The sequence below is a fragment of the Danio rerio genome, chromosome 4, assembly GCF_052040795.2.
Source record: "Danio rerio strain M-AB ecotype USA chromosome 4, GRCz13ab, whole genome shotgun sequence".
NCBI classification, from domain to species: domain Eukaryota; kingdom Metazoa; phylum Chordata; class Actinopteri; order Cypriniformes; family Danionidae; genus Danio; species Danio rerio.
Window position 1 is genome coordinate 39,484,464 of NC_141024.2, and position 24,243 is coordinate 39,508,706.

Here is a 24,243-nt window from a genome sequence, read left to right on the forward strand (position 1 = left end):
TTCGTTGTGATAGGCCCTCGAGATCTGTGACCTTATTCTGCATCATTTTTTGCTCTTTCAAGGTGTGCAGTAAGACGTCCTTTAGTTCAAGGTTTGCCAACTCGAGTTCAGTTATTTGCTCCTCTGCTTTATTGCGTCTTGTGCCATGTGACTGAATATCTCACTGCTCGCAAAGTTTTGGCGCCATGTTCTTTCTCAGGTAGGCCTAACTTGTCGTTATCATTCCTCGTCTCTTTTTCCTCCTCGCTTAATTTTAGCTTTGAATTCCCCTTTTTAGGTTTTGACCTATTAATTTTGAAGTCATCAAGCGCAAAGCTCACTTGAATTGGTAAAAGTATAAGGGCTTTTTGAACACCTTGACCGGGAGAGTACGTTCTATGCTGCCATCCTACCGCTCACCCAACTCGAAGTCCTGGATTATGGCATTTATGTATGTATTTGCAACTATTTTCAGTAAAGGTGACATTAAATATTGCAACAACATCCTTCAAAACCCTGAGAGGGTGTGAGTAAAAGAACTTCCAAGGAAGCACCAGGCCCTCTCAAATGCCAGAGCACACGAGCGACAAGTATGGGATTCGAACCCACGTGTACAGAGCACAATGGATTAGCAGTCCATTGCCTTAACCACCTCATCAAATATTTTCCTTTTTTGTCTGGTGGAGGCTGGACTGTGGCACATATTTGTAAATGTATGTTTCTGCAACTATTTTCGGTAAGATGACTTTCAGTTTTGCCATATGAACGACATAGCATATGAACGACAAGAATGGGATTCAATAGATTCAGCCACCTCGTCATGTATGTACTCACTTTCCTGATGGGGGCTGGACTATGGCATTTCTGTATGTATTTGCAGCTATTTTTAGTAAAGATGACTTTAAATTTTGCAACAACATCCTTCAAAACGATAAGAGGGTGAGAGTAAAACACCTGTCACCAAAGCACCGGCCTCTTTCAAACGCCAGAACATATAATCGACAAGGATGGAATTTAAACCCACGCGTGCAGAGCACAATGGATTAGTAGTCCATCGCCTTAACCACTCGGCCAACTTGTCATGTACAAAGCCATTTTCCTGATGGGGACTGGACTATGGCATTTATGTATGTGTTTGCAGCTATTTTCAGTAAGGATGACATTAAATTTTGCAATAACATCCTTCAAAACAACTTCCACAGAAGCACCAGGCTCTCTCAAACGCCAGAGTATACAAGCGACAAGGATGGGATTTGAACCCACGCGTGCAGAGCACAATGGATTAGCAGTCCATCGCCTTAACCACTCGGCCACCTCGTCACGTATTGTCCCTCTTCTCTGGTGGAGGCTGGACTTTGGCACATATTTTTATATGTATGTTTCTGCAACTATTTTTCGGTAAGAAGACTTTCAGTTTTACCCTTCGAACGACGGAGCATATGAACAGTAAAAAAGGAATTCAATGGACTCGGCCACCTCGTCATGTATGTACTCACTTTACTGATGGGGGCTGGACTATGGCATTTCTGTATGTATTTGCAGCTATTTTCAGTAAAGATGACATAAAATTTTGCAACAACATCCATCAAAACGATAAGAGCGTGCGAGTAAAACACCTTCCACAGAAGCACCGGCCTCTTTCAAACGCCAGAACAAATGAGCGACAAGGATGGGAAATGCCAACTGACCCAGCTGAGGCTTGAACCAGCGTTTTTCTTGCTGTAAGGCGATTGTGCTACCCACTGTGGCATAGCGTCACCGACATTGAAATGAAATGTTAGATTTTATATTGTTGAAAAAGAGATCAATATTAAAAAATGTCTATATTAAATGTGAAATATATTTATTTTTTTACATGTAGTCAATGAACCACTTTTCAGTGTTTATTAAACTCATCTGGGGCCTCATGTACGAAGACTTGCGTGGAAATCATACTAAAACATTGCGTACGCACAAAGCTGCAAATGTGCGTATGAAAAAATTCAGATGTATGAAACACTGCGTACGCCGAATCTCACGCATATTCTTTTGTACATCTGAATGAATGTGAAACTGAGCGCAACATGCACGAGCACAAAACCCCTCCCTGCCTCCTCCCCCGTATGAATATGCTAATGACTATGCTAATGGAAAAACCCAACGAAAAAGCAATGGCAAAATCAAGCAAAAAGAGAAACTTTGAACAGAATGTGAATTGGAGGTGCTGCTTTCGGAGGTAGACCGGAGAAAAGCGGTGTTATTTGCAAGTTTGCTCTCCGGAATTAACAACAAAAGAAAAAAATAGAGTGGAAGAGTTTAGCTGATGCGGTCAACACAGTTGGGTCTGAACATCGCACTGAGTGCATTAAAAAAAAGAAATAATGTGGTTTATATCTGTAAAATGTTGCAAGACGCTTAACAGTCTCAGTGGCGCTACTCGTAAGACGCATGTGATCATGAACTGATACATTCGAACATGAACTCGGCTTGAATTGAAGAAGATTTCTATTCTCTCAGTGTGAAGTATTTTCTAAGTGTAAAGCAGTTAATTTTCTCTTCTCAAAATGTATGTAGTGTTTCCACTGTGTAAGATGAGAGTGCCTGCACAGGAGCAACACTAGGAGAAGGCTGAGTGACTGAGTGTGTAGAATAACTGAATATGTAAAGCACTGATTATATATGTTAAATACTTGTATGAAGCTATATGTGGCAGAAGTTAGAATGAGTAACATATTATCAAGTTATTATCCTATCATGACAATGTATGTAAACACTTAGTTCCTTTGCATAAGTTGCATCTATGGAGAGAGAACTTTGGTGTCAAAACAGTTGCTGACACAGACCTGTAACATCTCTGCTGACATGAGCTAGTGGGCTGAGAACCAAGAATAGCAGGACCCCTTAGACTAGAAAACCTATTCAAAAATGGTCAAGAGTTAAAAAGAGACTTAGGGGTGTGTCAAATAATCCTGTATAAAAATTGTAACAAACACAGATACTTCAGAAGGTGCAGGAGAGACTTCAGAAGGTGTCCAGGAGAGACTTCAGAATGCTCTGGGGTCTGCTCTGCTCTTTCTCGGCTTTATTATGGAGAATAAAGTCTATTTTCTGATATTCAAAACCTCTGGTCTGATAATTTGTAATTAATGAGAAGTCAATATTTACCACAAATGACGCCCAAAATCGTGGGGCTGGAAAGAGACGATCGGGTGACACTGGACATGCTGGGGCTTGGAGGAAAAACACAAATATGTGGCCACGATAAAAAACGGTAAGCAATTTTAAGCTTATACGTTTGTGTTTTTTCTACCAAGGACCTGCTTGTAATGGTAAAAAGTCACTTGAACTGTTTCTCCAGCTATAACGAACTACAAGTAAAACTAAAAAAGTAAAAGTAAAGATATAAAAGGAAAACAATGGGGTTTTGAATACCAGAAGAAAATAACAATTTGCATGCAAATGATCTGTGTTTTCCTAAGAGGGCCTTGACGGATAGGATAAACGTTAACTAGTAACTGTTACTCATGTTTGGGAAATTTTTTAATAATGAAGAATATGCCTAGAGCATTTTTAAGTTTTAAAAGGAAGTTCTTAAAGTGTGGTGACAGTTAAGAGATTAAAGCAGATTAATAAAGAAGAGAGAAGCGCGCAAAGACCTCGGAGTACCCGTTCTGTTTTAATAATAATAAATATTATTATTCAGGAGGCTGGGGGAAAAAAGGCACAAATCCTGTGAAATGCTATTTTTACTGAAGAACAGTAAAGACGGGAGCAGAAGTAACAGGTCACTCAAGAGGAGTGTAGTGGAGAATTCTGTGGTTACCGCTCTAAGGTTAGAGGCTGTTCGGACAGGTCACTCAAGAGGAGTGAGGTGTATTTATGTAATTGTAAGTATTTGTGTATTTGTCTGTGTTGCTGGGGTGCTTAGAAGCTATCACCTTCGATCTAGAGAGACTAGAATAGAGGTGAGGTTCAGGTTACACAGTGTAACAGATGAGTTAGGATGAGTGAGAAGTATGATTGTGTTTAGAAGTATGGTTGCAATAAGAGTGAGTTTAAAAGAATTATCATTTTATATTATAATATAAAAGAAAGACTGCATATGTTGTGTGATTTAAGAACAATAAGATAGAGAGTGATGCAGTTTAGGGAAGAGATTGTGATACAGAGGAGGTTTAAGCCTCATAAGATTAATTGAGATCATATTGCATTTGAAAGACACAGACTGAAAACAAGAATATACTAGTTAAACATTTTTCTGAATAATCTCTGTGTGTTTGAAGTGTTTTTAAGTATGAAATAGGCAGAGAGGTGACTGAAATTCCTGACATGTCGACAGTCTGGAAGAAGGTCTGCTTCAGGAGTGGTAAGAATCTGTCTATTTTAAGAACAAAAGTTTCACAGGACAGATAGAAGCTAAAGAGTAAAGATATATTATAAGGTATTAAATAAATAGAAATATAAAGTAATGTAATAGGATAAATGAAATAAGAAAATATACATGATAGAATAAGATTTAATAAATAAAAAGTGTTAATAAAAATGCAACTAGAAGCTATACTAATAAATATAAAGAAATAAAAAATTGAAGCATGGAAATAACTACATATGGAGATTAATAGTTATATTGATCAGGAAATAAATTTACTAAATCAGTATGAATAAAAATAGATAAGTTAATGATTTGAGTAAATAAAGAATTAGAAGAGAAAAATTTAATGAATATTGATTAATTGAAGAGTTAATGATCAAATGTTTAAGGAAAATAAGTTTAAAGAAAAATGAATTAGGAAAATCTAAGAGACAAAAATGCTAATTTTAAAAAAGGAAAAGAAGCATAGGAAAATGTAGAAAAAAGGTCCAAACATTGTTTAATAGAATAAAAAGAGAAGATGTTTAAAAATATATATTAAACAGATAAGATAAAAATTAGAAAAAACTGTAACATTTTGAAGAAAACAAGTTTTGGCTTTAAAAGATAAAATTATGTTTAAGTGCAATAAAAAATTGTTGTGGAGTAAGTTGACTGTTGTCATCTGTTTTAAAGTCAGCTGCAGGCTGTCATCTGAGCCAACAGCTATTTGTAGTAAAAGCAGTGAGTCAGATGTAAAGCATAGACACTGAGGAGAAATGAAAGAACATAATAGTGAGTTTAAAAAAATGTATAATTAATATTTTATGTACCTAAAAATTAATTTAAAATTAAAAATTGCATTTCAGATAGGAAAAATGCTTAAAGTAAACAAACATGTAGAGTTAAAATAGTGCTATGAACTTGAAGCTATTGCAGTAAGGATTTTGAACACACAGCAAAAATTCCAGTGTTAAATATACAGTGTGATTTTTTTGGTGTTGTTCAGTGTTAAAACTGGAGTACATTTTAATCCACGAGTGTGAAAACGCGTATATTTAAGAGTTTTTTTTTCAGTGTTAAACTTTTAACCCAATATGCAGTGTATTTCTCATTAGTGATGGGAAGTCCATTTTTTTTTACTTGAACCGGTTCTTTAGGACAAACAGTGATCAAACCAGTATGTTTTACGAGTCTTGATGATATAATCAATTATATGATATAATAAATTAATTCTCATCAGAAACAGTGAACTATATGCACATGCATATTCTATTAATATTAAATTGTTATTAAATGATCTTATTTTAATAAATCAATGTTTCATAAGATGATAATAGCATTAGCACAAAATAGTCCAAAGAATTAGTTTGGTTCAGACAACGGTCATGAGTTTGAATGTGTTCGGCCGCTTCAGGAGTCACAGCACTTCACGCATGCGCACAGTTTTAGCTCTTAGGTTCTTAAATCGGACGGGTCCGAAAGAAACCGCATTACCAATTGCAAAACCAGGTAAGGATCAGTCACAACCAAATAACTACAGACCCATAGCATTAACTTCTAATATATGTAAATTAATGGAACGCATGGTAATGAGCAGACTGGTTTATGCTATCGAAAAAGAAAACTTTTTTGCCGCATACCAAAGTGGTTTCAGGAAGGGACGTAATACAATGGATTCAGTGATTTGTTTGGAATCAGAAATAAGAAAGGCACAAGTAAATAAGGAAGTGTTGGTGGGAGTATTTTTCGATATTGAAAAAGCATACGACATGATGTGGAGAGAAGGACTTTTAATTAAATTAGAAAAAATGGAAATTAATGGAAAAATGTATAACTGGATCAAGAATTTTTTGTTAAAAAGAACAATACAAGTTAGAGTGGGTTCTGCATTCTCCCAAATATATAAGGTAGAGAACGGAACACCACAAGGGAGTGTTAGCAGCCCTATCCTATTTAATATCATGATAAATGACATCTTTTCAAAAATGGAGTTGGGGATCGGGAGATCTTTATATGCAGATGATGGTGCGCTATGGAAGAGGGGAAGAAATGTAGTTCATGTAGAAAGGTGTTTACAGAATGCAGTGAGGACAGTACAAGATTGGGCGGATGAGTGGGGGTTTAGATTTTCTACTGATAAAACTCAGGTTATTTGTTTTTCAAAAAAGAAAGTTAATCCAAATATAAATATTAATATATACAGACAAAAAATAGAACAGGTATCAGTAATTAGATATTTAGGAATGTGGATGGATGTAAAACTGAATTTTAATATGCATATTCAAAAAATAATAGATAAATGTAAAAAAGGAATTAATGTAATGAGGTGTCTGGCAGGAGCTGAATGGGGTGCATGTCGTTTCTCGCTTAAAAGAATCTATAATGCACTGGTAAGATCTACTATAGATTATGGATGCGTAGTATATAGTTCCGCAGCTAAAACTCAGTTGTTGAAAATAGATGCGATTCAATCTCAGGCACTAAGAATATGCTGTGGAGCACTAAGAACTACACCCATAATAGCATTACAAGTAGAGATGGGGGAAATGCCTCTAAAGATTAGAAGAATTAAGTTAAAAATGAGATATTGGGTTAGCATTAAAAGCCAAGAAGAGAGGCACCCAGTAAAAACAGTACTAAAGGAATGTTGGGAATATGGACATAAAAAGATAGATAGTTTTGGTTGGACAGTAAAAGACGAGGCTCATAATATGGGCATAAGAGACATCAATTTAGCCCCTGCTGTGCCAACCTCTGCGATTCCGCCTTGGCTTTTCCATAAACCAGTAGTCGATTTATTACTACATGAGGAAAAACACAAAAATAATATGTTAAATGAAAAAGAAATACAACAATACATAAATCAGTCATATTTCAATTATTTACAGATATATACAGATGGGTCAAAAGATCCTAAAGATGAAAAAACGGCAGTAGCAGTTTACATCCCAAAATTCAATATTAAAATATCAAAAAGAATTACGGACCGACTTTCTGTGTACACTACAGAAATTGTAGCTATACTTCTTGCTCTTCAGTGGATAGAAGACGTGAAACCATTAAGATCAGTAATATGCTCCGATTCTCTGTCAGTACTAAACAACTTAATTACTGGAACATCTAAGGCAAGACAGGACATAATGAATGAGATAATGCAAAATTTATTCAGAATCAGACAGGGTGGACTTTTTGTAAGCTTCTTGTGGATTCCTGGTCATATGGGAGTAGTAGGTAATGAAGAGGCAGACCAACTTGCAAAGGAAGCATTACAACATACTCAGATAGAAATAAAAATAAAAATAAGTAAGTCAGAGGTAAAAAACATAATTGCAAAAGAAACAGGTAGAATGTGGCAAAGGGAGTGGGATAATGGAGAAAAAGGCAGACATATGCATAATATTCAAGGATGTGTGGGTGGTACTAGAAATAAGTTTGGTAATAGAAGGAATGATGTGGTAATAACTAGGTTGCGTGCTGGTCATTGTTTGCTAAACCAGTATAAGTTCAGAATAGGGAAGCACGAGACAGGATGTTGTGATAAATGCGGGAAAATAGAAACATTAGAACATGTAATTACAGAATGTGTGGCATATGACAATCAGAGATATCAGTTAGTTCAAGGATTAAGTATTTATGGGATTAAAAATTTGTCATTTCAGACCCTATTAGGAAACAGTTCAAATCAAGTTGAAATAATAATGCAATTAATTAATTACTTAAAGGAAACAAAATTGATTAATAGAATTTAAGAATAGCTTAGCAAAATAAGGAAATAAAATTTACTATGATTTTTAACTAGTATTTTTTTTCTTTCTTTCTCTCCTCTCCTCCTATACTGTTAGTACTGTTCTCTCTTCCCTATGGTAATCTCATCCCTCCATTCGTATCATATATCTTTAGTACTCATGCTTTTTCCAACATTATGCGCTCCACACTCCTATCCAGTAGGTGGCGGAAATGCACCATTTAAGTTGGTCTGCCAACCGCCATTAACCCCATAAGAAGAAGAAGAAGAAGAAGAAACCGCATTTCGTTCACGTAGCTCTCGGTTCAGTGTACTTGTGATCCAAAACAGCTGCAACCGGTTCTTAACTCGAGAACGAGGTTCGAGAACCGTTGCAGCTGTTTTAGAACCATCAGTACACTGAACGAGAACCTGTTTCTTTAGGATTTTTTAAGCCGATGAAGTGAAGCACGTTCATACGCTGTTCGAGTAACTAAATAATTTAACTTATTTATTTTTTAATCAGAGAAAGTGCCAGGCACGGTTAAAAAGCAAGGATTTTGAAGTAATTTGTGATTAGTGATTAATGGAGACTGTGAACAGTTTCAAACGATTCAGTTGGACTTGGTGAACTGATTCACTAGGACGATCCAGGTAACGTAAATTGATTGATTCGTTCGCGAATCGGACATCACTATTTCCCACGAGGCTCAGCTCCGCGGCTGTCTTTTCAGTTGGAGATCCCACGGAGGTTGGCTTGGAGGCTCCGAGTTCAGTGGTAAGTTTTAGCCGTTTTTTCTAAAGAAATGTTTGATACAACGATAATAAATACTCTAACGTTATAATTACATTTAGCAAATAGTTTAAATATTTGTAAATGTTTGTGAGAAGTGTCGCACGGCGTCGAAGCTAACGTTAATTCATTTGAGCATGTTGTAAGGTCATTGGCTTATTTCGCACGTGGACCCTAAACATATCGAAAAGATAAGTTAAATGGCTATGATTTCAGATTAATACAGTTTTAATCCTCTCGCGACGAAATATTTAACGTTATGTGTTTTAAAAATTAGTTTGTGACTATCACTGCGGGGTTTCCCGCCGTTGACTGCCCCTGAGGCAGCTGCATTTTGAAAATGCGCGTCCTTTAATGTTACACTTTGGTCGCACTTCGTTTTAAACGGCGAATTACAGCTTTTTTCCTTTTCTCTAACGATCCGTTCAACTGAATAACCCATATAACGTTAAGTTAGTGATGTCCGGCGTTGTGATGAAATATGTGACTCGTCGAAAATTGACCAGGTCGCGCTCTTCAGTAACATTTTCACTCGGGAACGTGCTTGTCTCATGCACGTGACTGTGAACGCGCAGACGTCTAAACCAAGCAAATAGCATCGAGCTGTGCTGTAAAGGATATTTTAAATTCTGGGATTCAGAAAACGGGTTTATGGAAAAACTTTAATGTGATATTTTGTTGTTGTCTGCTGGTAGACTGCTATAACTAAACATGAGTCTAAAAAATCCTATAGTTCATTACAAATGCCAATTACTGAGTTCAAATTACATGTGATACAGGTAGGATTAAGATAGAAGTGTTTTCCCTGTATAAACTTACTATAATGTTTAATAAATTGACATTTTGTGTCAAATTTATTTGTTTTCTAAAACATTGACCAGATATCTTTATACAGTTGGATGTCAATTGATTAGAATGTCATTAAAAAGGTGATTAATTTTACTAATACAAAATGTGACACTCAGTAATTAGCTTTTGTAATGAACTGTTTTTTTTTTCAACTCAAATCTCACAACTAAATGTTTAGTTTTAGCAGTCTACCTGCAGACAACAACAAAATATCACGACTACATTAAAATTCTTCCATGAACCTGTTTTCTGAATCCCAGGATTTGAAACATTCTTTACAGCACCGCTCGACGCTATTTGCTTGATTTTTGTGTCTGCGCTTTCACAGTCACATGCATGAACGTCATGCACTTTGCCGAGTGAAAATTTTACTAAACGTCACACACGGGTCACAGTTTTCAACAAGTCACAGATTTCGGCACAACACCGGTTTATCAATGTGTTCTTTTGAATCACACTGTAAGCCTAATCAAACGAAAACTTTTTTTTTTTCTTTAGCTACAATGCTCTTCAAAGTCATTTATGGAGGCAAAAAGAAGTTGATTAAGGTAGATGAAGTTGATTACAGCAGTCTAATAAAAGAAGGTAAGTTCTTAAATTATTGACTCCATTTTTGTTTTGACTGTTGCTGCAGGTGGAATGTCTTTTTTCAATTAATGTTATTTCTTTTAATACGTCAAGTCAAGAAGAAATTTTCCATCGAGCAAAAGGATCTGGTTTTGCAAGATGACACCGGTGTGGAGGTAGATGAAGATGTTTTCACTGACGTGCTGGAGGAGAGATCGCGTGATATACTTTGGAGAGTCATTGACCAAGATTCAGGCAAGTTTCTGTATGCAGGGCTTTCTGGTCCCATGCATTCAATGTTTAATAAACCACATCTGTTTGCCTTTTTTTCTAACTTTATAACAGGGCTCGAAATTAACCTTTTTGCTTGGTAGCACCGGTGCTCCTAATTTAGGCGCATCAGCCAAAATTTAGTCGCACCCACCAATTATGAGCACCGTTACTACAAGTTTTATACAAACATATTTATTGCATTTGAAATCAACAGTAATCAAACTAACAAGCAAAAAAAAATTAATAGATATGCAAGCGTAAGGAAAATATGTCTCAACGAAATCCAGTTATCACAAGAAAATACATTTTTATAACATAACTGAGTGACCAAAAGCATACACGGAGCGATCACTGGCCCTGCACGCACTGCTTGAATGAATCTGTTAATGGTATAACTGCTGTTCTCACAAGTGCTGTCTGATATTGCACTGATGCTTTTGACACTTACTGTACCTTATTATATGCATACGTCATGTTAATATCAATACTGGTCTTTTTAGGAGTAGCAATGTTAGTTTACTCAGTGCAAGCCCGTTTGCGATGTTGTACGTGGTGTTAAATTTGACATATAGCTGCCCCTTGCATGGCGGACAGCATCTGGCGATTTATATGAAGGATTAAACAGAAGCTGTCGTGCTATATGTGGCAAACAGTTACCTGAAAACTCCATCCCACAGACTTTTCATAGCGGACTTGAAGCCAATGGAAGTCTTCTACTCTTGGAAAAGTGTAGATGGTGGATTAACATTCAGCACATAGTCACTAGTAAGATGTGTCATTTATAACTTTAGATGCCATGGTTTCTAAAACAAAATCTGCCAGTGTTATCTTCATTCTCATCTTCAGCGCTTTACAGTTTTTCACGGTAGTAGCTCTCATCCGACGCCAGAAGGCAAGGCGCTGACTGAGTGATTGACAGCTGATATTAACCAATCATTCGCATTCAGTGCTAGAGCAGTGGTGGGCCAATAAGAAGAGCGTAAAGGTGGGGCAAGCATTACGGACTTGGCTTTGTTTACTGCAGCAAGTTGACATGACAATTGTTTTAAACCATTTCTGTGTGCTGCGTTTCAAGTGCAGACAAAGAGCTTAGAGATGCATTCTGCGTGAATGTCTCCCGAATCCGTGCATGTGGTGAACATTTTGCAGTAAAAACTGGTCGCACACAAATTTTAAGCACTCGCAGAATTCCTCCCAAATATATTTTAAGGTTGCATAGATAAAATTTAGGCCGCATATGCGACCAAAATGGTCGCAATTTCGAGCCCTGTTATAATTATTTAAACTGGCCTCATATGTGGCGACAAGCTACAGTTCCATTAAAACGATATGTCAGATAACTTGTGCTTAAATTGTGAAATTGTTTTATCTAAAAATGTGTAAATGCTTAGTTATTCAATCATTCATGACTGAAATGTACTACTAAATTTAATATTTAAAAGTAAATCCTATTACTAAAATCAAATTAATGTATCTTTTTCATATTAATCTTCTGGGTTTTTCCTACATTGTGAAGCCTTATTTCATCAGTTTTGTAAGTGAACTGGCGACTGCACTTGTGACTGAGGGAGCGAGCAGCATCTTAAATACTGTTTTTGCTCTCTCTTGAGTCAAAAACAACTGATAGCCTACTATATTCGCAAGTTTGAAAGACCAATTCCATGTTTTATGTGATGCAAAGTTGTATGCTGAAAATCTCTGACATACCTTTTGGTTTTGTGATGTTAAACATTAAGAAGTTTGGCTTAGGGCAAATCTAATTTTAAAATTGCTTGGCACATCACTAGAATGCAGTACATATAACATGCTTTTTAATATTATTATTACTATTACTTTCAGAATGCACAGTCCTCGATTCTTGTAGCTCCCACTCAGACACACTAGTTCTCACCCCAAACCACACTGAAACTGATGACCGTGCTGGGCCAAGCATGAAGAGACCTCGTTTTGATGAAGCTTTTGAGGCTAAGCAGGTAATTTTTAAATTTCATGATGTACTAGTTGAAGTGTTTGGCAGTTTTTTCACATTTTTTTATTATGCAGACATTTTATTACTTTGTTTTTATTGTAGTTTGTCAGTGAAATTTTGAAAGAAAAGGCAGGTGGACTTGCCGTTTTGGCCGAATATAATGAACATGGAAAACTCACAGATTCAACCCGGCGACAGTTAGTCAACATCGTTGTTGCATACATAACTGAAAAAGAAGGGTAGGTTTCAATCTAAAAATCATTGATACAATTTTTGTAATCAAACTGTTTTAGTGTTTTAACTTATTTTTCTTGTTCTTATAGTCGTGTCCCTTCCAAAGAAACAAAAACACGCTGTGCCTTGGGAATTGTAACTCTTTGCCCATCACTGAAGGATCCATACTCAAGAACTGGATATGTAAGAATTTAAAACTTATTATTATTCTACTGTACCTTATAGAAACATATTTTAGATTTTGTGGAACTATGTTACATTTCTAGTTCCCCTAATTGAATTAAATAAATTTTGTTGTATTCTTCATCAGTATTTTTTTAGTCTAGTGTAGTGACATGATCAGAAATTTTAAATGTTTGCATTTGATCTTATCAGCAGTCATTTTGTTTTTATTTAAGGAACATTTCTATGACCCCAAGAGCAATCAAGGATACATATCATGGCGTCTGAAAACAGTTTCACGCCGAAGCAAAAGCCAGAGCACAAGAAATGCCAGGTCAAGTGCAGCATCGGATGATGAAGGCAACGGAGGACCAACAGCTAACAGAGCCAACTGGAACTATTTGGAAAAGCAGCTCGATGGCGACCAATGCAAAGAAGCCATATCATTTATGAGTCATTGTGCTGACAAGGACCAGATTTTTGAGAAGATGAAATTAACATTCAAGCACAGACAGCAGCTTATTCATGATGCAGAGAAGTCCAGCACAGCTCTTTCAGTTTTTCCAAGATTTCTCGACACAAAGGGATTGGTAAGAGAAAGAGACAGATAATAGTATTTGGTTGAGATAAAATTAGGTAATATGCAAAAAGCATGGTGTGAATTTTTGTTATGTTTGTAATTGTTTTACAGGTTCTTCAAGACTTTGACATCAAATTTGGAACTGAAACCGCTTCCAGACTACTAGAACAATGGGACACTTTAAAGCCAAAGATCATCGCAGAGGCGAAAACGCTTAATTCAAACTTGTACCTAAACAGCCTGCTTGCAGCTGGCACTGGACAGAACCTGGAATGTGAATGGCAAGGTATTAAATGGTTTGTTATTTGTAAGTTTTTGGTTATTGTATTTGTTGTTGATCTACATGCTCTCTTTGTTCTTGCTTGCAGGATGGGACAGTGACATGTCCTGTCTTTTACTACTGGCTTTCCTTTTGCCACCTTCAGCAGGTGGTAGAAACAATTCAACAAAGATCAGCATTAAGGAGGCAATGGATCATGTTGTGCAGTTTCACAAGGTTTGCATGGAAACATTAGTGAGCTGTATTGTAGGTTACTTGTTTGTAAGAAAATCTGTTTTTCACCTGTTTCAGGCTTGTTGCAGTCTAACTGAATATGTTGAGAAGACTGAAGGCCTGCAACCACATCTCCTTGCAGTTGGCTCTGCAAAGAATGCCATTCATGAGTTCTACATTGTTCTGGATGGAAAACTTCTACCATGTCAGGCAAAGTCATCCCTTTCTGCTTTTGACGAACTGTTTAAAGCGTATTTTGTTTTTAGTGTGTCATACCCCCACTCCTTAAATGCAATGTTTACATTTGTTCAGACAACAATCTACAAGATTGGTTGTGGCACAGTTCGTGAAACCCCAAGGGTAAAGGACCTACGAGCCAAACTTCTGAATTAGCTCTCTTGACTGACTGAAAATGTTCCGCTGTTTTGCTTGTAAAGCGGTACATTTAACAATTAATGACCTCATTCGTCATCTAAAACTCATTCATGCTTATTATCCTGGGAAAAAATTGAACTTGAAATGTGCACAGAACAATTGCAAGCATAGCTTCATGACTTATGCCGGATTTCGAAAACACTTGAGTAGTGTTCATAGACATGAATTTCTAGACCAAGCAGAGACTGAAAATCAGACTGAAGATACTGAACCGTCACATTTAAATAATCATAATGAACAACAACCTGAGACACCACTCGGTGATAAAAGGAGGGTGATTGACACTCAAGAAATGTGTGCATCTATTGTTGCTAGATTGCAAAATAGTGGAGTAGCAACCAGTGTTGTAACTTCTGTAATATCGGACATGGAGGAACTGGTCCATGAAATACATTCTAATATTAAAAGTAAAGTAATGAATTTACTTCCAGCAAAGGATTTTGCAACACCATTACAGGTAGATGACTGTTTTAGTAGTCTGAATAATCCATTCACAAATCTAAACACAGAACACAAATGGAAAAAATATTTCAAAGACAAATGGGCTGTTGTCGATCCTACTGAGATAAAGCTAGTTGTACGATTTGACAGTAGATTGAATCGAGTGACGAGGACTTATGATCAAGTTCCTGTAACCGACAAGTTCATTTACATTCCCCTTTTGAACACATTGCAGTTTATATTTAGGAATTCGGATATATGTAAACATATGACAAGTCCAAGTGCGAGTACATCTGTCTATAAAGATTTTTGTGATGGGGATTATTTTAAAAACCACCCACTTTACAGTAAACATAAAAATGCACTTCAGATACAGTTATACTATGATGATTTTGAATCTGCTAATCCGCTGGGCTCGAAGCAAGGCATTCATAAAATTGGAGTAATTTACTTTATTCTCAGGAACTTTCCACCCAAAATGAATTCAAGCTTAATGAACATACATTTATTGTCATTATTCTATGCACAGGATATTAAAAACTATGGATTTGATGCAATTTTGCGGCCCCTTGTTGAAGATTTAAAAGTCCTTGAAAGTTCTGGCATTCCAGTTCCTTTCTCCAAAGATCCCTTGTTTGGCACTATTGCACAGGTTACTGGCGACAACTTGGGAATGCACACAATTCTTGGTTTTATGGAATCTTTTAGTGCCCTTTACTTTTGTCGGTTCTGTTTAGTAGACAAAAAAACATCTCAGTCTGTTTTCAGTGAAGACGACACTAATATTACATTAAGAAACAAAGCGTTACAAGAACAGCACTATGCAGATTTGGTAGCTGACCCTAGCATTACTTCATCTTTTGGGGTTAAGCGTACATGTCTATTTAATGACTTAAAATACTTTCATATTTGTGACAACTACTCCCCTGATATAATGCATGACATCCTCGAGGGTATTGGTCAGTATGAAATGAAGTTACTTCTTGAATATCTTTCTGGCATTATACCAAGACAAGACGTATGTAACAGAATCTATTCTTTCAATTATGGCTTTCTTGAAAGAAAAAACCGACCCACTAGATTAAATCTAGAGCAGACAGCTAATTCTATAGGTCTAAATGCCGTTCAGACATTGTTTAATACGGAACATTCCTCTGATATTTGGAGACCTCATTGAAGAGGAAAATAATTACTGGCGTTTATTACTATTGTTGTTACAGATCATCAACATAGTGCTTTCTCCTGTGATAACAGAAGGCATGACCTACTATCTGAAACATCTAATTTTAGAACATCATAGTCTTTTTAAAGAGCTATATCCACAAAAGTCTTTGATTCCCAAGCATCATTTTATGCTACATTATCCACATTGTATACGCAAAATTGGTCCATTAGTACATGTATGGTCGATGCGTTGTGAAGCGAAACACAAGTTTTTTAAAAACAGCATAAAAAATTTTAAAAACCTCACCAAGTCTTTTGCTATAAAACACCAATATGCAATTACGTATCATTGGGAAAGTTTACCCGTTAAAAATGTTGAATATGGACCTTTAAAAACTCTAGACCTTGATGATTTGCCATATCGTGACATTATTCTTAAAATGTATCCACATTTTTTGGACCGTGAGATCACAGTAACTTCATGGCTGAAATATTCAGGAACGGAATATCGTCATGATCTACTGGTGTTCAGTAAAATGGAGAAGGACTTACCAATTTTCAGTAAAATATGTGAAATTATTTTCATAGAGGACCAAAACCTTTTGGTAACTAAAGACTTTGAAACACTTGGATTTGTTGAGCATCTTCATGCATACCATGTAAGAGAAAATAACACTTTTTTGGTTTGTCAAGAGTTGAGGATCTTCCTTTTTTCAGACCATTTGACTTACAGGCATCATATGGATTTGAAGAACCATATTTGTATATTGTTCCAGTGCATTGTTTTGTGCACGAAAATATTTAATTAGCTTGCACTAATTTCTGATTGTTTAGCACATAAGCTGAATGTATTTACAGATTTTATATTGAAGTCAGAATTGTGAGTTTTTAGCTTGTTCCTTTTTTGTGGCAGAAATGAGCTTAGTCTATGGGCACTTTCATGTTTGCACTTTATGAAATAAGTATATGTTGTTTCAGGTAACCTCAGGTTTATGAGTTTTCTACGAGTTACAAAACAACAAGTTATATGATTTCTATGAGTTACAAAAAACGAGTTATGATATTTCTATGAGTTATAAAATGAGTTATATGATATTTCTATGACTTGCAAAACAAGGAGTTTTTAAACAATGGTCTTTTTTATTGCGCATGTGTTAATTCTATTTTCTTGCACTTGTGGAAACAGATTTTCTAAAGTTTGTTAAAAAAATTGAAATATGTCGTTGCATTTTTAAATGCAGAGTTGAATGTATTGAAAATATTTCTAAAGTTTAATGAACATTTAATAAACAATTTTCAACATATTTGATCACTGTTATCTGTCACACCCACCAATTGATAATTAGGAAATAAAGGTAATATATTGACACTTTGAAGGGTACCACGCACTCCAGTTTGATGTTAAAATAAACTCTTACAGTGTTAAAATGAACACTGAGTAATGTACACATTTTATATATTAACACTTTGAAGGGTAGCAAACACTCTAGTTTGATGTTAGAATAAACTCTTACGGTGTTAAAATGAACACTGAGTAATGTACAAATTTTATACATTAACACTTAGGAGGGTAACAACCACTCCGGTTTGATGTTAAAATAAACTCTTACAGTGTTAAAATGAACACTGAGTAATGTACAAATTTAGTATATTAACACTTTAAAGGGTAACAAACACTAGTTTGATGTAAGAATAAACTCTTACGGTGTTAAAATGAACACTGAGTAATGTACAAATTTTATATATTAACACTTTGGAGGGTAACAACCACTCCGGTTTGATGTTAGAATAAACTCTTATGGTGTTAAAATAAACTCTTTGAGTAATGTACAAATTTTACACTTTAGAAAGTGTTATTTTAACTCCAAAATGGAGGGAGTCATATGTACACCCAAGGAGTGTTAAATTAAACTCAAATTGAGTTAAATGTACACTCATTTTTTTGCTGTGCAGGTATATTAGACATTTGGCCACCATATAGTACTGTTGAATTAAAACAGGTATGGAAATGTTAGAGAAATTAAAATAGTGTAAGATGTAATGTAACTAGTGAGGAAACACTAGAATAAGATTAGGAAAAATAAGTGAAGCACAATCTGAAGCCAAAGAAATTAAGTATAAGAACATTTAACAAATAGAAAATTAAGCATATTTACATATGATAAAAATGATTGAGAATTAGAAAAAATAAGTTGTTAAACAGCAAACAAAAATAGATAAATAAATAAAATAATTAATTAAAAAAATGGATAAAAGGAGTCTTTATTTGATGGAGGAAAAAATGGGGAAAAAATAATTTATTAAGTCATGAGCTAAATTCTATATGTATTAATTAAGAGGACATAGGGATGAACTTTGGGGGACTGTAGTCTTGTACCTACCAGACATCTCTGAGTGCACTGGCAAATATAAAGGTGTTTGAAAAACACAATGAGCAAAATGGCTGTTGACACTTGTGACATGCTACAGCAGTGATGCAGGCACTGCATACCCAGGATTTACTGAGGACTGAAAAAGCTACATTTGTTCAGAGACATTCAAAAGAGACACTAACAAGAGACTGATGAACTGATCAAAAATAAAAAACGCTCCACCAGAACTTTACATCAGCTGAGTCAAAGAAAGAAGCCAGCCCAAAGAGAGAGGGGGAAACACAGTGCCCTGATATGAAGGAATTTCATCAGGACACCACAGAAAAGACAAGCGCTAATCTGAAGCTAGGTGTCTCAGGTTGCGAGGAGGGATAGTCTGACAGTCCATCTCAAAGTAGCTCCTAAAGTCCAAATTAAGTTCAAGCATTACAGAAGGAAAATTAAGAACAAAAGTGTAGCTACCCATTCTTGTATCAAATCATACTCCTGTCAATTTGAGAAAAATTATTCTCATGCAAATTTTAAAGTAAGAAAAAATGTTATAAGGTAATTTCAATGTGAAACTTTAAATATTGAATGATATATTATGATGAATGTTAAATTATTTAGGTTTAAGTTTCAATAGGTTAATCATAAAGTTCCTTAAACATAGAATAATAAATTACAATGCAGGGTGGTGACTAAAGAAAAAAAAAGAAAAAGCTTTTGATAAGGCAATAAATAATTTGGAGAATAAATAAGAATGGAATTAAGTATTTAAATTAAAATTAAGTAAAGGAAATATCTTAACATAATCTTATTGTGAATGGCCTAAATCAAGAGTGGATATTGAAAACTGGAAAGAGATTCAAATTTAGAAAAATTATTTATAGTTAAAGAGAAGATTGAAACAACAATTGAAATTAATTCATACGATATGATAAGGTCAAAAAGTAACAGTTCTAAATTACTATAAAACCAATTGAAAGAGAAAAGTGTTTAAGAAAAAGATAATGTTTTACATGAAAACATATGTGAAAAATAATTAGAAGAAAATATTAGGTAATAATAGTTAAAACAGAGCAAAAAGAAATTTACAAAACATGCAGTAAGTTTTAGTCAGCTGATAAAAAAGTGCACCAAAATTGTATAAACAACTAGTTTAATGGGAATGCCTCAGGAAATAATTATGAGCCAAAAGAAAATAACTCAAAGACAAAAAAGGAATTAATATATAGATCAGAAAATAAATTAGTAAAGGAAAGAAGTGTCAAATTCCAACTAAATGATTGTCATTACAGGACTGAGATGCAGATAAAATCAGCCAGCATAGTCAGGGTTAAAATTAAATCAGATGTAGATCTGCCCAGAAAGAAAAACACTAGATGCTGAAATAGGTATTAAACACTATTGAAAAGTTTGTGTAAAAATAGGAGCAATAATATAAACATTTACTGTAATATACAATCTGTCCTAGACATTTCTATTTAAATTTAAAGGAGTAATAAATAATAAGTAACTAATAATATTTAATTGTAGTTAATTTGATAATTAAAATAAATGGTTAATCAAGACAGATAAAAGAGGCTTAATGTTGATAATATGATTTAAGAGTAATCAATAGGAGAAGATTTTCCAGTTGAAGTTCATATGGTATGTGGAGATATGTTCTTTTGGATGGTAAATATATTAAGTGCTTAGTTTCTATTGAGTTAATTTTAGGTAACTACCAGAGGAGGGTAGAAACTTGTTTGTACTTGTGTAGGCTGATGACTAGCAAATACTGTATACACCAGAATGCATAAAAGGTTATAATAAGGGAGAAGATCATAGTATGGACACTGTCGCAATATGTGGATGATTGAATTATCTGCAACTTCACAGAGCTCTAGTTCAATTAAAAGACTTGACTGGAGACCATTGCTCCAAACAGTGAGATAATGACTGTTTTTGGTGTTGACTGGATAGAGAATTATTCTGTAAACAAGCACAGTTGAGAAACTATGATGAGTAGATGATTAGAGGTAGCATCAGGAGCAGATTATGAAGCAGGGATAGTTATTACATCTGTGACAAGAGAAGTATTTCCTAAATTTTGAAATGCCGTCAGAAATAAGTTCATAATGGGTTTGCATTCATGAAGTTAATAAGGGATCAATAAATAAAAAACATCTAAAGGAGTATGAAAAATTGTGAATAAAGCAAAAGAGAGAATAATTGTATTATGCTCAATTACCAGAAATGGCTGAAAGAGATGAAGATGATCCATCAAGGCCAACGCGCAATGAAATATGTGAAAATAATAAACTTAATGGGATTAATTTGCTAACAAGTGCATTGGTGAATGATGGCATGGAAACTGACAGAAACAGGCATCTAACACCGCATCGCATGAACTACTATTGGGTCGACCCTTGCAAGAAACCATATGAAACTTTGCATAAAACCTTGCATATAATCTCACCTATAACCTTGCACATAACCTCTTGGAATGTTTTGCAAAGATGTCTAATGCAGTAGGGACTTTTATGAAGAAACAATTAATTGCCATGTGCAAAGGGCAAATCCAACAGCTGCCAAAGTGGATGCCATTAATGGGGTACCAATGCCTCAAAGGAGCGAAAGTAAACAACTCCAGCAAGGGAAAGCTGACCGGAAACAGAGGAGCCTGAATATTCTAAAGCTCTAAACTACTAAGTGCAACGTGTGGAAGGAGAAGTTAATCAGAACAAAGTAAAGAGTGATTCTGATAATATGCCTGAATACCACATACAGCAGTGCCACAGCAGTGCCACAAGTCAAGGGATGATGAATGCACAACTGCAGATTTCTATCACTAGATAGAGGTAATTAAGAGAACTGGATTATGAAATTGCACTTTGGGTTAAAAGACAATAATATTAAGAGTAAAGTCTTAAGAGGAGGGATTGAAGAAGATTTCTATTCTCTCAGTGTGTAGTATTTTCTAAGTGTAAAGCAGTTAATTTTCTCTTTTCAAAATGTATGTAGTGTTTGCAGCAAACATGCCAGCATGTGTTAAAAATACTGTGTAATATGAGTATGCCTGCACAGAAGCAACACTAGGAGAAGGCTGAGTGACTGATTGTGTAGAATAACTGAATATGTAAAGCACCGATTATATATGTTAAATACTTCTATGAAGCTATGTGTCAGAAGTTAGAATGAGTAACATATTATCAAGTTATTATGCTTTCATGACAATGTATGTAAACACTTAATCCTTTTGCATAAGTTGCATCTATAATTTGCTGACATAGACCTGTAACATCTCTGTTGACATGAGCTAGTGGGCAGAGAGCCAAGAATAGCAGGACCCCTTAGACTAGAAACCTATTCAAAAATGGTCAAGAGTTAAAAAGAGACTTAGGAGTGTGTCAAATAATCCTGTATAAAAATTGTAACAAACACACTGAAAGTTTAGAAGGTGCAGGAGAGACTTCAGAATGCTCTGGGGTCTGCTCTGCTCTTTCTCGGCTTTATTATGGAGAATAAAGTCTATTTTCTGATATTCAAAACCTCCGGTCTGATAATTTCTAATTGATTAGACGTCGAATTTACGACAAATGGCGCTCCAACGTGCGGCTGAGAAGAGACGATCGAGTGACACTGGACATGCTGGGGCTTGGAGGAAAAACACAAATATGTGGCCACGATAAAAAACGGTAAGCAATTTTAAGCTTATACGTTTGTTTTTTTTCTACCAAGGACCTGCTTGTAATGGTAAAAAGTCACTTGAACTGTTTCTCCAGCTATAACGAACTACAAGTAAAACTAAAAAAGTAAAAGTAAAGATATAAAAGGAAAACAATGGGGTTTTGAATACCAGAAGAAAATAACAATTTGCATGCAAATGATCTGTGTTTTCCTAAGAGGGCCTTGACGGATAGGATAAACGTTAACTAGTAACTGTTACTCATGTTTGGGAAATTTTTTAATAATGAAGAATATGCATAGAGCATTTTTAAGTTTTAAAAGGAAGTTCTTAAAGTGTGGTGACAGTTAAGAGATTAAAGCAGATTAATAAAGTATAGAGAGAAGCGCGCAAAGACCTCGGAGTACCCGTTCTGTTTTAATAATGATTATTTTAATGAATATTATTATTCAGGAGGCTGGGGGAAAAAAGGCAAAAACCCTGTGAAATGCTATTTTTACTGAAGAACAGTAAAGACGGGAGCAGAAGTAACAGGTCACTCAAGAGGAGTGTAGTGGAGAATTCTGTGGTTACCGCTCTAAGGTTAGAGGCTGCTCGGACAGGTCACTCAAGAGGAGTGAGGTGTATGTATGTAATTGTAAGTATTTGTGTATTTGTCTGTGTTGCTGGGGTGCTTAGAAGCTTCACCTTTGATCTAGAGAGACTAGAATAGAGGTGAGGTTCAGGTTACACAGTGTAACAGATGAGTTAGGATGAGTGAGAAGTATGATTGTGTTTAGAAGTATGTTTGCAATAAGAGTAAGTTTAAAAGAATTATCGTTTTATATTATAATATAAAAGAAAAACTGCATATGTTGTGTGATTTAAGAACAATAAGATAGAGAGTGATGCAGTTTAGGGAAGAGATTGTGATACAGAGGAGGTTTAAGCCTCATAAAATTAATTGAGATCATATTGCATTTGAAAGACACAGACTGAAAAGAAGTATATACTAGTTAAACATTTTTCTGAATAATCTCTGTGTGTTTAAAGTGTTTTTAAGTATGAAATAGGCAGAGAGGTGACTGAAATTCCTGACATGTCGACGGTCTGGAAGAAGGTCTGCTTCAGGAGTGGTAAGAATCTGTCTATTTTAAGAACAAAAGTTTCACAGGACAGATAGAAGCTAAAGAGTAAAGATATATTATAAGGTATTAAATAAATAGAAATATAAAGTAATGTAATAAGATAAATGAAATAAGAAAATATACATGATAGAATAAGATTTAATAAATAAAAAGTGTTAATAAAAATGCAACTAGAAGCTAGACTAATAAATATTAAGAAATAAAAAATTGAAGCATGGAAATAACTACATATGGAGATTAATAGTTAGGAAATAAATTTACTAAATCAGTATAAAAAAAAGATAAGTTAATAATTTGAGTAAATAAAGAATTAGAAGAAAAAACTTTAATGAATATTGATTAATTGAAGATTTAATGATCAAATGTTTAAGGAAAATAAGCTTAAAAAAATGAATTAGGAAAATCTAAGAGACAAAAATGCTAATTTTTGAAAAGGAAAAGAAGCATAGGAAAATGGAGAAAAAAGAAGTCCAAACATTGTTTAATAGAATTAAAAGAGAAGATGTTTAAAAATATATATTATAAAGTAATATAAGATAAAAATTAGAAAAAACAGTAACATTTTGAAGAAAACAAGATTTGGCTTTAAAAGATAAAATTATGTTTAAGTGCAATAAAAAATTGTTGTGGAGTAAGTTGACTGTTGTCATCTGTTTTAAAGTCAGCTGCAGGCTGTCATCTGAGCCAACAGCTATTTGTAGTAAAAGCAGTGAGTCAGATATAAAGCATAGACACTGAGGAAAAATGAAAGAACATCATAGTGAGTTCAAAAATTATATAGTTAATATTTTATGTACTTAAAAGGTAATTGAGAATTAAAAATTGCGTTTCAGATAGGAAAAATGCTTAAAGTAAACAAACATGTAGAGTTAAAATAGTGCTATGAACTTGAAGCTATTGCAGTAAGGATTTTGAACAGGTATATTAGACATTTGGCCACCATATTGTACTGTTGAAATAAAACGGGTATGGAAATGTTAGAGAAATTACATAATGTAAGATGTAATGTAACTAGTGAGGAAGCACTAGAATAAATTAATAAAAAAAAAGTGAAGCACAATCTGAAGCCAAAGAAATTAATTATAAGAACATTTAA

General features: G+C 34.8%; 1 protein-coding gene and 2 non-coding genes across 3 annotated transcripts; 1 reads left to right on the forward strand and 2 right to left on the reverse strand.

The window, feature by feature from the left end:
- Positions 1 to 978: 978 nt before the first annotated feature.
- trnas-acu (transfer RNA serine (anticodon ACU)) lies at positions 979 to 1,060 on the reverse strand. The gene has a single exon. It is a non-coding gene; the product is annotated as a tRNA-Ser (tRNA).
- A 157-nt stretch (positions 1,061 to 1,217) lies between these two features.
- Positions 1,218 to 1,299, reverse strand: trnas-gcu (transfer RNA serine (anticodon GCU)). Its single transcript has one exon. It is a non-coding gene; the product is annotated as a tRNA-Ser (tRNA).
- A 7,458-nt stretch (positions 1,300 to 8,757) lies between these two features.
- Positions 8,758 to 17,300, forward strand: LOC148680407 (uncharacterized). Its single transcript, XM_088650316.1, has 10 exons — positions 8,758 to 8,814; positions 10,177 to 10,263; positions 10,360 to 10,500; positions 12,358 to 12,491; positions 12,590 to 12,726; positions 12,811 to 12,904; positions 13,120 to 13,473; positions 13,575 to 13,749; positions 13,832 to 13,959; positions 14,035 to 17,300. The coding sequence occupies exons 2-10, from the start codon at positions 10,182 to 10,184 to the stop codon at positions 14,347 to 14,349; spliced, it is 1,560 nt and encodes a 519-aa protein (XP_088506442.1). The 5' UTR covers positions 8,758 to 8,814; positions 10,177 to 10,181; the 3' UTR covers positions 14,350 to 17,300.
- The last annotated feature ends 6,943 nt before the right edge of the window (positions 17,301 to 24,243 follow it).